This window comes from Neophocaena asiaeorientalis, unplaced genomic scaffold (assembly GCF_003031525.2).
Source record: "Neophocaena asiaeorientalis asiaeorientalis breed wild unplaced genomic scaffold, Neophocaena_asiaeorientalis_V1.1 scaffold136, whole genome shotgun sequence".
NCBI lineage: Eukaryota > Metazoa > Chordata > Mammalia > Artiodactyla > Phocoenidae > Neophocaena > Neophocaena asiaeorientalis.
In genome coordinates this window covers 5867125-5881847 of record NW_020185333.1, presented here as the reverse complement: position 1 = coordinate 5881847, position 14723 = coordinate 5867125, and the positions used below count along the sequence as shown (strand labels likewise).

The 14723-nt window shown below is 35.2% G+C and overlaps 1 protein-coding gene across 4 annotated transcripts in view; it reads left to right on the top strand.

Moving 5' to 3' along the window:
- DZIP3 (DAZ interacting zinc finger protein 3) overlaps positions 1-14723 on the top strand; it is a 110652-nt gene that overhangs the window by 77321 nt on the left and 18608 nt on the right. For all 4 annotated transcript variants that reach the window (XR_003001869.1, XM_024735384.1, XM_024735382.1 and 1 more), the window contains exons 19-23: positions 3235-3400; positions 4895-4990; positions 5140-5267; positions 11403-11471; positions 13962-14058. Coding sequence is in view for 3 of the 4 variants with exons in the window: in XM_024735384.1 (XP_024591152.1) it covers positions 3235-3400; positions 4895-4990; positions 5140-5267; positions 11403-11471; positions 13962-14058 (556 nt within the window). In the remaining variant the exon portion in view is untranslated. The remainder of the gene's footprint in view (positions 1-3234; positions 3401-4894; positions 4991-5139; positions 5268-11402; positions 11472-13961; positions 14059-14723) is intronic.

Below are 14723 nucleotides of genomic sequence, written 5' to 3'. Positions count from 1 at the left end.
GATATTTTCTCATTGATTAATGGACATGATCCACTCAGTAAGTTAATAGTTCATCATCCAAGATGGGTTTTCACTTTCTTTGTCAACAAGTTGAGCCACTAATGCAATAGGTTTTTTTGTTTGTTTGTTTGTTTTTGCGGTACGCGGGCCTATCACTGTTGTGGCCTCTCCTGTTGCGGAGCACAGGCTCCGGACACGCAGGCTCAGTGGGCATGGCTCACGGGCCCAGCCGCTCCATGGCATGTGGGATCTTCCCAGACCGGGGCACAAACCTGTGTCCCCTGAATCAGCAGGCGGACTCTCAACCACTGTGCCACCAGGGAAGCCTTTTTTTTTTTTCTATAGAGCAGCTTATTAGTTATCCATTTTATACATATTAGTGTATCTATGTCAATCCCAATCTCCCAATTCATCCCACCACCCCTCCCACCACTTTCCCCCCTTGGTGTCCATACATTTGTTCTCTGCATCTGTGTCTCAGTTTCTGCCCTGCAAACCGGTTCATCTGTACCATTTTTCTACGTTCCACATATATGTGTTTATACATGATATTTGTTTTTCTAACTTACTTCACTCTGTATGACAGTCTCTAGGTCCATCCACATCTCTACAAATGATCCAATTTCATTCCTTTTTTATGGCTAAGTAATGTTCCATTGTGTATATGTACCACATCTTCTTTATTCATTCATCTGTCAATGGGCATTTAGGTTGCTTCTCCATTGATCTATATTTCTGTTTTTGTGCCAGTACCGTATTGTCTTGATTACTGTAGCTTTGTAGTATAGTCTGAAATTTGGGAGCCTGATTCCTCCAGCTCCGTTTTTTTTCCCTCAAGCCTGCTTTGGCTATTAGGGGTCTTTTGTGACTCCATACAGCTTTTAAGATGTTTTGTTCTAGGTCTGTGAAAAATGCCATTGGTAATTTGATAGGGATTGCACTGAATGTGTAGATTGCTTTGGGTAGTAGAGTCGTTTTCACAATGTTTATTCTTCTAATCCAAGAACATGGTATATCTCTCCATCTCTTGGTATCTTTAATTTCTTTCATCAGTGTCTTATAGTTTTCTGCATACAGGTCTTTTGTCTCCCTAGGTAGGTTTATTCCTAGGTATTTTATCCTTTTTGTTGCAATGGTAAATGGGAGTGTTTCCTTAATTTCTCTTTCAGGTTTTTCATCATTAGTGTATAGGAATGTAAGAGATTTCTGTGCATAAATTTTGTATCCTGCAACTTTGCCAAATTCATTGATTAGCTCTAGTAGTTTTCTGGTGACATCTTTAGGATTCTTTATGTATAGTATCATATCATCTGCAAACAGTGACAGTTTTACTTCTTTTCAAATTTGTATTCCTTTAATTTCTTTTTCTTCTCTGATTGACGTGCCTAGGACTTCCAAAACTATGTTGAATAATAGTGTGAGAGTGGACATCCTTGTCTTGTTCCTGATCTTAGAGGAAATACTTTCCGTTTTTCACCATGGAGAATTATGTTTGCTCTGGGTTTGTTGTATATGGCCTTTATTATGTTGAGGTAGGTTCCCTCTATGCCGACTTTCTGGAGAGTTTTTATCACAAATGGGTGTTGAATTTTGTCAAAAGCTTTTTCTGCATTTGTTGAGATGATCATATGGTTTGTCTTCTTCAATTTGTTAATATGGTGTATCATATTAATTGATTTGCTTATATTGAAGAATCCTTGCATCCCTGCGGTAAATCTCACTTGATCATGGTGTATGATCCTTCACATGTGTGTGTTTTTTCATGTCTAGATACCCTAAAAATAACTTACTAAAGAATGAAACAATATTATCAGTCATTTTGCTCATTTTGGCTTACAGCATAGAGCCAAACCTGGATGATCATCAAATCATGCAGCGAGCTTTGTTTTTAAATGAGAATTTTCAAAGACACACAAAAGTAAAGAGAATAATATATCTACATTTGTATGTATACCTATCATCCTGATTCAACAGTTATCACTGTTTTTCCATATTTGCTTCATTTTTCCCTTAACATTTTGTTCTTTTTTGAATGTTTTCTGTCCCAAACATATAATTTTACCTCTACATGATTCAGTTTGCATCTCTTTAATAAGAGATGAATATTTTTCTATATTATTGTAATGCTATTATCATACTTTAAAAATTTAGGAATAATCTTTTGGAGCTTTTCAAAACTACAGATTTATATTTTTACAGTGTTGGGGTGTCAGAAAAATGTAATTTTTAAACAGCTTTTTAAGCAATATGGAAAACTGATTGGGTTTTCGAACTGTGGTCTACACAAGCAGTTTATTTCATTGAACTTTCCAAAATATTTGAGTAAGTCTAGAATACTTCAATGATACCTAATGACTGTTTTATAGTGTTTTACAAGTTATTCTACAAGCGTTAGATATCATTTTTTTTCTAGGTCTCAGTGGCCTAAAATAAGTACTGATGCATCCTGGAGTTATCTATTTTCTTTCTAATAATAAAATAAAAATAATTTTCTTTCACTTATAAAATTAAGTAATACATATCATGCTATAAGTAAAAGTTCTATTTCTTGTTATTGTTCAATGAGATTAGGAAGGAAATTCATAGCTACTAAATAGTGGGCCAACTTGAAAGGATAGTAGCATGCATTTAAATTTTAGACATAGGTATAAAAATGAGTTAATTGTCATTGTACATGTAATATTTTCATTGTTTTCTCAGTGGTTCCTAGTTACTTTAATTCATTATCACTACAGTTTTTTTTTAAAGTCCTGTTACAAAGGAAACCTCCATTTTAATCTACTTTATATTGCTGTTTGCAGCCCTTTATTTAAATGTACATGGGACCTAAGCACTGAAGTTGATTAAACCAACCTACTTGTCAAGAATGATGTGATGATTAAATAATATAGCAGATGTAGACATGCTTGTCAGTATTTCCCAAAGTATTGTTTCTCAAAGTAACTGATGTTAATAGTTATAATTTGAAAAGTGAACTCCATATTCTGATAGTTCTTAAAAACACTACTATGAACAGAATAGGTACCTCAGTTGAGTGCTATCTGAAATATGCTAAAATTCATTGTGAATCTTCAAAAGAAATACACAGTATGACCGCTCTCCAAACTTTGACTGTGAGCCCTTCTGATCTGAGCATCTCAGGAGACCAGTACAATATTAATTTGGGAAATAATGGCTTAGATGAAAAGCACTATACAATTATAAAAGATCACATTGATTATGTCACCACTATAGTCCAAATATGATAGGTAAGGAAGAGCAATTGAAGAAGGAACAAGCAAATCTATACTCAATCAGTGGATTTATGAAAGATGATGCAAGTGATGTTCAAGAAGATTCTGCAACTGAAGACAAGTTCTATAGCCTGGATGAACTGCATATTCTGGACATGATAGAGCAGGTAAGCCTGATTTGAGAGGATACAGCCCTGCCTTCCTTCTTCCAGAACAATTGTTAACCATTTTTTCCCCATGACTCTTTGAACAGCATGTTAACCTAGTGATTTATGTTGTATTTCTGAGGAAAAAGAAAAAACAGGAAAGGAGGGACAGAGGGATGGCTGACATAAAAAAGAACCCTAGGAACTGGAAACTTTTCACTTTAGTCCTCAGACCATTTCCTGGTTTTAAGTATTGGGCAGAGTTGATTACAAATGCATTCCTTATAAAGAGTTTTCAAATACCACAAGGAAGAAAAAAATACCCTGGCATAATCCCATTGGATTAAATTTCATGAGAAAAATAGTTTTATAAAACAAATCTACTTTCATTTTTCAAAAAGTTAAACCTTTTTGTTACCATGAAATATCTACAAAAAATATTAACAAACAACAATTTTTTGGTTCCTTTCCTGGTGGTAGTCAGTGCTGGGAATGACATACTTATATATGAAGGTGCGTATGAACATGATTTTAGTGCTCAGTAGAGCACTTAATGAGACAAAACGTATAGAAAGCTTTTTTTAAAAAAAAAAAATCACTTGCTTAACCTACCCATGAGAATTCTGTACTGAGGTAATATATGATATCCTGTTCCATGGTTTAAGTATAATAATATATAATATATAGTAATGTTGATATCTAAGGATACAGTTAGTACAAACAATTTCCTGGCTGATAGTACATTAGTATAATTGTCATGCCTTTTTGTCTCCTTTCTAATTAAAATATATACATATATTTTAACTGAAATGACATATTCTAAGCTTTGGATATCACACTAAAGTTTAAATGTGGGGCCTTTGGTTTTCATTCAACAGCTAGAAGAACTCAAAAAATAGAATGAAAATGTCACACAGCTTTTGAAAAATGTTTATTCATTCATTTATTCAAAAAACACTTAGCACTTACTTTGTGTCAAGAGCTATGCTAAGACATGGTCCCTGTGATCACAGTGTTTATAATCCAGTGGAGAAGTTGAACATTAACCTAAGGTGATAATTACTAAGGTAAGAAGTAGTTTAGCAGTTAAGATTGCCTGAGTTTAGAATTCTGGCTCCTTCACTTACTGTGTGACCTTGGGCAAGTTACTCAGTTTTATCATCTCTAAAGTAGTAGTGAGTGCCTACCTCATATGGTTCTTATGACAATAAAAGCATTATAAAAAATGCTTTAAAAATGGTAAGCATACAGATAACATTATTCAGTAGTAGCAGCAGTAGACACGTAACTATGGTATTGTTTAGTGAATGCTGTAATTGGAGAGAGGTAGGTTTATTTAAATTAATCAGAGAAGTGGTATTTGCATTGAAACCTATAATGCATAAGTATGAGTTAGACAGCAACTTAAATCCCCTTTAAATAACAATAATAGTAGTGTTTTTCATTTAAATTTCTATAATATTAGTGCTTTTTTAAAGAGGAAAATAAAGCATGAATATTCCATTTGCTCAATAGGGCGCAACCAACAAGGAAACTACAGAATATGGAGAAACTGAGAAGCAAAAGCTTGCTCGACAACGGCAGTTTTGTAAATTGCACTATCAGTGTGAAGTAAGTATTTTTGCCATTATATCTGAGACAAGTTAGAGGTACTTCAAATGTTCAATTTAATGGTATATATTTTTAAAGAGCCCAGTTTTTTCTTTAAATTTCTGGTGGCTTGAACAGAATTAACTGAAATAATATTTTTCATTGATCAGGATTTCAAAAGACAATTGAAAACAGTGACTTTTCGGTGGCAAGAAAACCAAATGCAGATTAAAAAGAAAGATAAAATCATCGCATCTCTTAACCAACAAGTGGCTTTTGGAATCAATAAGGTGTCCAAGTAAGTGCAAATCTGTTGATAGAAGAAAATTCTGGGTTTGCTCCATAATGAACAGTATCCTTTAAAAGATAATCCCTATGTAGCCACTAGGTGGCATTGTGACTGCACATTAGGAACTGCCAACCACAGGGCTGCAATTGCTTAAAAACCCACTATATTTTGCCTTGCCAGCTGGATTGAGAAATAAGCAGCTGCTCGCTCTAAATATCAAGCTTTTCATGTATTGGCTGAATAAGTGTGAAGATAATAGAATTACATGAGAATGATAATTAGCTTTCAGGTCATGACTCTAATTTGTAAAAATGTGACTAATGATTGGCTGTTTCTTCATAGCATATGGTAAGTACATTCCTCAAAGACATCACTGACTCACTTTCATACCTTTTAATGTTGGTTTCTGAGAGTATTTGTGTTCTAAACGCAAGAGATTGGAAACAAATCAAATTCCCGGAGAATCTTTTCACCCCATCAATCTCATTTCTCTTACAACCTCAAGTATTAAAAATGCCTGAGACTAAAAATTCTGATTTAATAAGGAAAAACGAGTATCCTGCTCCATTCTGTTTATACTAACGACTGCCTCGGACCATTTTGAAGGGAAATAGTAATATAATTTGTGACACAGTATTTTAATAAACAGTAATACCACAAAATACTAGTCATCCATGATTCTAATTTGAAATCCACTGCAGTTAATAGACTGCTAGACTGTCTGCTAATAGGGAAAATAGACAGATTCTAGGGAATATCTTAGTTTAAGGAGTCCCAGATGTCAATAGTTAAATTGGAGAAATATTAGGCAGAGATTTTGGTCTTAAATTTTCTCCCACATAACATTTCATCCAACCTGAACAGGTTTTTAGGAAGAACAGGATGCCATAGCTCTGGCAACATGGTATCAGTTGCAAACACTTTCAGTTTTGTGGACCTAAAATAGCTTGGACAAATTAAACCGACTGAAATCACTTAAGAACCCACACTTCAGGATTCAAAATTTTGTCTTTTAGCCTGAAAGACAATGACCAATCCATAAATATGTTATATAGTATCAGAGACCAGAAAAGTAATGCCATCCATGCAGATGACCTGTCTCTCTCCTTTGCTATCTGAGATATCTCTCTTCAACTCTAATACCATACCCAGACTCCCTTGTATGCTTGAGACTACAAACAGACCACTTTAGGGAATGCATATGTCTTCACACAAGGAACATTCAGTGCTGAACATTCACCAAACTTTTATCAAGTTCCCACAGTATGCGAAGAATTATGTAAGGCACATGTAAAGGATACCAAGACATATCAGACATTAACTGTGAGCTAGTGGAAAGTATAGATTAATATGAGAGGATTAAAATTACATATAACAGAGGGACCTCCAGTTCCACCAAAATGTAGTAGCTCTGTTACTTGCAAGTCTTCCTTCTTACAACTTAAACACCCTGGATAGAGCACAACAAACATCGGAAGACTCTGAAAGGCAGAAGGAAGCAGACTGTCTAGAAACCTTGGAACTTGAAAGAATGATGTGACAGTGATTTTTTAAAAATTGCCTCCCATGTATCCTAGACAGGGCACTGCAGAAACCTCCAACATGCAACTGTCAGTAAGCACAGGGTAGGGGGCCACTAAAGTGACAAGAAAAGTCTGTTCCCTTTAGCCAGAGGATCAGGGAAAGGAAGATATAATAACATGAAACCTTTTTGGCACTACCCACCTACTCCAGCCAAACACCACTAGACCCACACCACCCCTTGGACACAGGTACTGCACTCTGACAAAAGATGGCAGAAATCAGATTCCCTTGCTGGGGTAGCAATACTGAGCATGTAGCTAATCTTCCATTCCTCACCAAGTGGAAGCAAGGGGTGCTCCAGTTTCTCTGCCAGGATAGCATCAATATGGTCCAGCTGTGAGCTAAGCCTCTACCTCTACCTAGCATCAACAAGACTTAACAAAGTGATCCAAGGTGGGACTAGTCAATACTAGGTTTTATTCCTACTCTCATGGGGAGCTGAATCTCCACCCTGGGGCCAGGTGGTACTCCATTTCCCCTGCTTTCCCCAGCTGGTGCCAGAGGCACCCAACAGGGAGTTCCTGCCTCTCTCTACTGTACAGCAGCAAAGCAGTGTGAGTCAGCCCTTCTACACTTCACTTGAAGTAAGAAAAGATCAATACCAGTAGACTATGTATGCATATTGTAATACCTAGTGCAACCACTAAGAAAGCTGCATAAAGAGATATACTCAAAAACACTATAAATAAACTAAGATGGAATCCTAAAACATGTTCAGGTAACCCACAAGAAAATAAGAAAAGAGAAACAGAGGAAACAAACAGAAAACAAATAATAAAATGGCAGACTTAAGCCCTAACATATCAATAATTACCTTAAGTATAAATGGTCTAAATATATCAATTAAAAGACAGAGACTGGAAGAATAAATTTTAAAAACAAAACAAAAAGAAGTGTGATCCAACAATATGCTGTTTTTAGGAAATACATTTCAGTTTCAACAACATAAGTAGGTTGAAAATAAAAGGATGGTAAAATATATACCATGTAAACATTAATCAAAAAATAAGGAGTGGCTATATTAATATCAGATAAAATGGACTTCAGAGCAAAGAAAGCTGGAGACAAAGAGGGACATTACATAATGATAAAAGGATCAGTTCACTGGGAAGACATAAGAACCTAAAGGTGTACATACCAAACAACAGAGCCTCAAAATATATGAAGCAAAACAGACAGAACGGAAAGAAGAAATAGAAGACCTCTACAACACCATCAAGCAACAGGATCTGATTGATATTTATAGAACACTTCACCAGACAATAACAGAATACATATGCTTTCAAGTACCCACAGGAAATATACCAAGATAAACCATATTCTGGGCCATAAAACAAACCTCAGCAAATTTAAAAGAATTGAAATCATGAAAAGCATGTCTCAGATCACAGTGGAAACAAACTAGAAATCACTAACAGAAATATAACAGGAAAATCTGCAAACACGTGGAGACTACACAATATACTTCTAATTAATTCATGAGTCAAAGAAGAGGTCTCAAGGGAAATAAAAATATGTTGAATTGAATTAATATGAAAATACAATATGTCAAAGTTTGTGGGACACAGCTAAAGCAGTTCTGAGATTTATAGCACTAAATGTGCGCATTAGAAAAGGGGAGAAGTCTCAAGTGTATAATACAATACAAGCTCCCACCTCAAGAACCCAGAAGAAGAAAAGCAGAATGACCCAAAACAAGCAGAAGGATGGAAATAATAAAGATTGGAAATATTGAAATTGGAAACAAAAAGCAGTAGAGAAAATCCATGAAACAAAGAGCTGGTTTCTTTGAAAATATCCATGCAACTGACAAACCTCTAGCAAACCTGACAAAAAAAAGAGAAGTAAAAAAAAAAAAAAAAAAAAAAAAAAGAGAAGACACAAGTTACCACCCTCAGGAATGAAATGGTGATATCACTACAGACCGTGCCGACATCAGAGAATTGTGCTGAGTGAAAAAACCCAATCCCCAAAGCTTATATACTGTATTATTCCATTTCTGTAACATTCTTGAAATGACAACATTTCAAATAGTTCAAAAATGACAGAGTGATAAAAATGAAAAATAGATTAGATTAGTGGTCCCAAGGTTTTAAGGAGGAGATGGAAGAGGGAGGGAAGTGGCTGTGGCTATAAAAGGGCAAAATAAGGCGCCCTTGTGGTGATAAAATTGTTCACTATCTTTAACTGTATCACTGACAACATCCTGGGTTATTATACTGTCGTTTTGCAAGATGTTGCATTGGGGGAATGTGGATAAAGGGTACATGGGATCTGTCTGTATCATTTCTTACACCTGCGTGTGAATCTATGTTTATCTGAAAAGCTTAACTTTTTGAAAAAGTGCATATAAATAACTGTCAAATGGAGCTGTATTTAATAGGGATATTGTGGGGTAAAAAGAGTACTTTTGATGTTGAGATAAGGAATAACTTCATTGAAGACATAGTGTTTTACCTAAGCTAGGTAATACATAGGGTGAGATGGGAGAAAAGACAGAGGGCATTCAGACCAGAGAGGAAAGCATGAATGTTGCGTGTATTCTCATATAAGCTTTTGAGCCTTTCTTTGTTTAACTCACCTGGTCATGTCCCAAAAGCATGTGACAAAAATATAAATATTCTTTCATTGTAAAATGTTGATTTCTTTCAGCTTAGAACATCTTGTTTATTTGGAAGCAAAAACATCTTTTTTCTTTGGCCTAATTCAATGCCAATACTACAGTAAATGTTTGGTCAATATGTTGATGATAATTGCAGTGTTAATAAAGAAGACATACAAAAATGACATATTTTGCACAAATTACAATACTTAATAAATGTTAAGAAACTGCTGTCCATAAAATTTATATAGTAAACTTCATAGCCAGCCAGAGTAAGCTTGAGAACTTTAGATATTTTAGTGAACAAAATCTAATCCCACCCTGTCATGGTTTTCCTGAGAAAAATAGGACTAACTAGTTATGACTACCTGAACATATATAGCTGGTTCATGTATGAGCAGGATGATAGGAACTATGCCTACCTTATCCTCTGTTACTTAAGAATCCAGGTCTTCTGAATTCCCAATCAGCTTTGTCAGCTCTTATCGCCCACTCTAAACTAGAGCTGGGTAAAATAATGAAGTAATGGCAGTATACATGGGAAAGAAAGATGTCAGTCTTAGAAATCTTACAACTTACTTTGCAATTCTCTCTACATACTCCTGTAGAGTATACAGAAACAAAGCTTGTATTTCTTATTCTTTACTCAAGAACATGATCTCTTCTGTATCTAAAGAGACCTGTTTTCTTTTCTTTGCATTTATCAGTCCAATACAACATTCATTGTAAGTCTCTACAGCTTCCAAGAAGCTTAAATGTAAGTAGGTGGTCTCTGAAATCTAGTGGTGAGCAATCCAGCCAACATGTAACGTCACTGTTTTAAGTCTTTATCATTCCATAGTTTATATAAACCAAAACTCGTATGTATCCCAAGTGTCTGAACATATCAGAGACTTAAAGAGAAATGTGCTTTTGCTATAAATCTCTTCATATTGAAGCAGATTAACAGGTGGTAAAGAAAAATGCAGCACAAGGGAGGAACATCAAAAATGGTATGTGAATATATGTCAACCCCAAAAGTATTACTTTGCATTTCTTTTAATAGTTTTTGGCATGTTGGTTATTAAGCTAATCATGGGTTATGTTTTCTGATGTGTACAAAATTTTTACCCAATCTTCTGTTGATTAGGTCATGTGAGTGACTCCCGTTATAATTTATAGTTTTGGGGTTTTTTTAAAATAAATTTATTTATTTATTTATTTTTGGGTGTGTTGTGTCTTCGTTTCTGTGCGAGGGCTTTCTCTAGTTGCGGCGAGTGGGGGCCACTCACTGTCGCAGCCTCTCTTGTTGCAGAGCACAGGCTCCAGACACACAGGCTCAGTAGTTGTGGCTCGCGGGCCTAGTTGCTCCGCGGCATCTGGGATCTTCCCAGACCAGGGCTTGAACCTGTGTCCCCTGCATTGGCAGGCAGATTCTCAACCACTGCGCCACCAGGGAAGCCCCATAATGTATAGTTTTAATTAAAATTCTTATTTGTACACAGCCTCATTGCTTCTGTATTTAAGATCTGGTTTCTTTCAGAACTTAAGTCTTTAATAGTTTGCATGACTTGATATACTATCTCTTTAAGGAATTTGAAGTTCTCAATCCCACCATAGGCCTAGAACATCACAAGATGCCATCTCTGTTTTCTAGTGAGTAAACTAAAGAACAAAGAGCTAAAGTCATTTTTCTGAGTCATTGAGCTGGGGATACGATATAACTCTTCAGTTTGGCTTTCTAATTTTCAGGGTTAGAACTTAGTTCTTTCTTTGTAAAGTCAGTAAATCGGACATCAGACGTAAGAAAGATAAATCTTAGAAGAATAAGGTAGAGGAGTCCAGTTATTTTCAGGCTCAAGATTTATGGCCCAAAATGGACATACTTAGTCTCTCTCCTCAGCTACAAGTAGGGTTGTTCTGACTGTTAATGATAAATAACTTCTAACATTTTATGGCGTTCTTTCTTCTTTTCTTAGATTGCAGCGTCAGAGCCATGCTAAAGATAATGAAATCAAGAACCTTAAAGAGCAACTTTCTATGAAAAGGTAACAAACAGCTGTTGCTTTGGTTGAGTGCACCCTCTCTGAAACTGTGGATTCCACTCAGCATATTCTGGCTAAGGTAGCCATATAACTTGTCATCCAAACTAGGGCACTTTTGAGCATGATACTGAGCAGTATTAATAATTACACTGGGACAACAGATAAAAGCTGGAAATGTCCTAGGCAAATAGGGAGGAATGTTCACCTTGCCTCTGGCCCTGGGAAACTGCTGAGAGTGATTAAATCAGCAGTTCACCTTGCCTCTGGCCCTGGGAAACTGCTGAGAGTGATTAAATCAGCAAAGTTGTGGTGCCACAACAAACTACTGTCAGGAACTAGGGCTTATGAATTCTTTTTTCTTTACTGTAATCAATACTACTAGGTGTGACTGATTCATGAAACTGGGTAAGTCTTGTTCTGATTTACATATTTTTTATAATAGCTGTTTTGAGATCTAATTCACATAGAATAAAATTCACCCTGTTAAAGCATACTATTCCTTGGTTTGTAGTACATGTACAGAGGTGTACAACCATCATCACTATCTAATTCCAGAACATTTTTCTCACCCTAAAAAGAAACCCTGGGTCCATTAGAAGTCACTCCCCATTCTCTTGTCCCCCAGCTTCTGGGAACCACTAGTCTATTTTTTTGTCTCTGTGGATTTACTTATTCTGGACATGTCATATAAAAGGAATCATATAATAATATGTGGCCTCTTTTGACTAACTTCTTTCACTTAACATGTTTTCAAGGTTCATCGTGTTTTAGCATGTATCAGTACTCATTTCTTTTTATGGACAAATAATATTCCATTGTATGGATATACCACACTTTGCTTACCTTTTCATCAGTTGATGGACATTTGGTTTGTGTACAGTTTTTGGCTGTTATGAATAAAGCTGGTATGAACATTTGTCTACAAATTTTTGTGTGGACATATGTTTTCAATTCTCTTGGGTATATACCTAAGAGTAGAATTGCTGAGACATGCAGTAAACTCTGTTTTAACTTTTGGAGGAACTGCCAAACTGTTTTCCAAGTGACTGCACCATTTTATAATCCCAGCAGGAATGGATGAGTGTTCCAGTTATCCACATTCTCACCAAGACTTATTATTTTATCTGTCTTTAGTTCACCCATTGTAGTGTTTGTAAAGTGGTATGTCTTTTTGGTTTTGATTTGCATTTTCCTAATAATTATTTTGAGTATCTTTTCATGTGCTCATTGGCTATTTGTGTATCTACTTGGAGAAATGTCCATTTACTTCCTTTGACTATTTTTAATATTGGGTTGTTTCTCTTTTAACTATTGAGATTTAAGAGTTTTTTGTATATTCTGGATACAAGTTCCTTGTCAGATACATGATTTTCGAATATATTCTTCCATTCTGTGGGTTGTCTTTTCACTTCCTTGATCATGTCCTTAGAAGCACAGTTGATTTTGATGAAGTCCAATTTATCTATTTTTTCTCTCGTAGGCAAGTTTTTCACAGTATTCAGTGGCATCGTAATTCCTTTTTGTTGACTCCTTGAATATTTTATAACTTTTTCCCTCAAAATAATCTGGCCTTATTGATATTAACAACATATTGTCTTATCAGGCTTCTCATCAATGTTTGTCAGGTACTCAAGCATCCAGCTGTTTCTAATAATAAAACATTGAGGAAAGCCTTTGTGAAAGTCCTTATTACAAAAATGTTATACGTCCAATTAATTGCTTTCATTAGAAACATAATTTGGTTTGTATGCTCTAGTATTCTGGTGCTCAAGTGTAGGAAGCTGAAATGGAATAGGAAAAAGAGAAACCTCATCGGTAGCCATTTTCCATAATGTCCTTCATAAATAATATCCTTATCATCATCTCCTTCTCTCCTTCTCAAGCTATGGGAATTGTTTTCATTCTAAGGTACTGAATGTGAGCACTGAGATAAACAGTAAAATATTTTAATATGGTGACTTAGCTTTATGACAGGGATAATAAAAACTTTTGTGGTTGCTATTGTTAGGACACAAAAAGGCTTGTAGAAACTTTATTTTATGTAAAATTTATTAATAATAATAGCTAACATTTATTTAGTAATTAGTATGTGTCAAACACAAAGTGCTTTATGTATATTATCTGAATGAATTTTCACAACAACTATTTGAGGTAAGTAATATAATTTTTCCATTTTTATATGTGAGGAAACTGAGGTATAGAGAAGTAACTTGCCCATGGTTTCACATTTAATAAGTTGTGGAGGTCAGATTCATCTTCAGAAAACTTGATTTCAGAACCAAGGTTTAAATGACAACTTTAAACCCTCCACATTCATGATAGTAAAGGGTAACAGTAAGAGTTAAGTAATGTCTTCTGTTGCTTTTATATGCTGTATACTTTCCAGGAAATCATTTCCTATTCATTGAATAGCTTGTATCTGTCTGCCTCCTGAATAAGGTTGAAAAGTCTGTCCTTGCTGCAGTGTTACTGACTCTTTATCATATATTTCAGATCTCAGTGGGAAATGGAGAAGCATAATCTGGAAAGCACAATTAAAACATACTTAAACAAACTGAATGCAGAAACTAGCAGAGCTTTAACAGCTGAGGTAAAAGAAAAGAAAGAGGGAGAGAGAGATGGGGTTGAGGAGTGAAGTTTTACTTGTGTACTGGTATACTAAAGAATTTTTAAAATATTGTTTTTTGAATAAACAGAATTAAGACATCTGAGGACCAGCCAGAAAAACACAGCTCAAACTCTTGTGCTTTTTTGACTTGTTGGCATTTTGTATATTTTTACTTGAAATTGATGATCTTATGTTGTTTTCCCCCAAATGACTCCAAGAAATTGTTTTGCTTCAGTATGTATAGCAAATATAGACATCTTAGAAAATTCTCATTAATCCAGGTGACTAAGCCAAACTTCTAAGAATAACATTTCACTGCTGCCGTAATATCTCCTTTCTTTGCTATTTAACTACATAGATCTTCCAAAACCACATACACACCATACATTCCAGTGTTGGAAACCAACTTACCTCTTCCCCCAGAAAGGCATTCAGTTTCTTCTAAGTTATTTTAGAACACCACAGCTAGGATCTCTCAAAAGAAATGTGATTGTATGTATGTATGTAATTTTTATTTATAGATAACCAAACTTGATATACAATAAAATTCAAATTTTGGAGCACTCGTTGACATTAAAAGCATTACAAACCTTCTCACCTTTGTCATGGTAAGGTCTATTTTTTAGCAGAGTACTCTGGAATCCAGA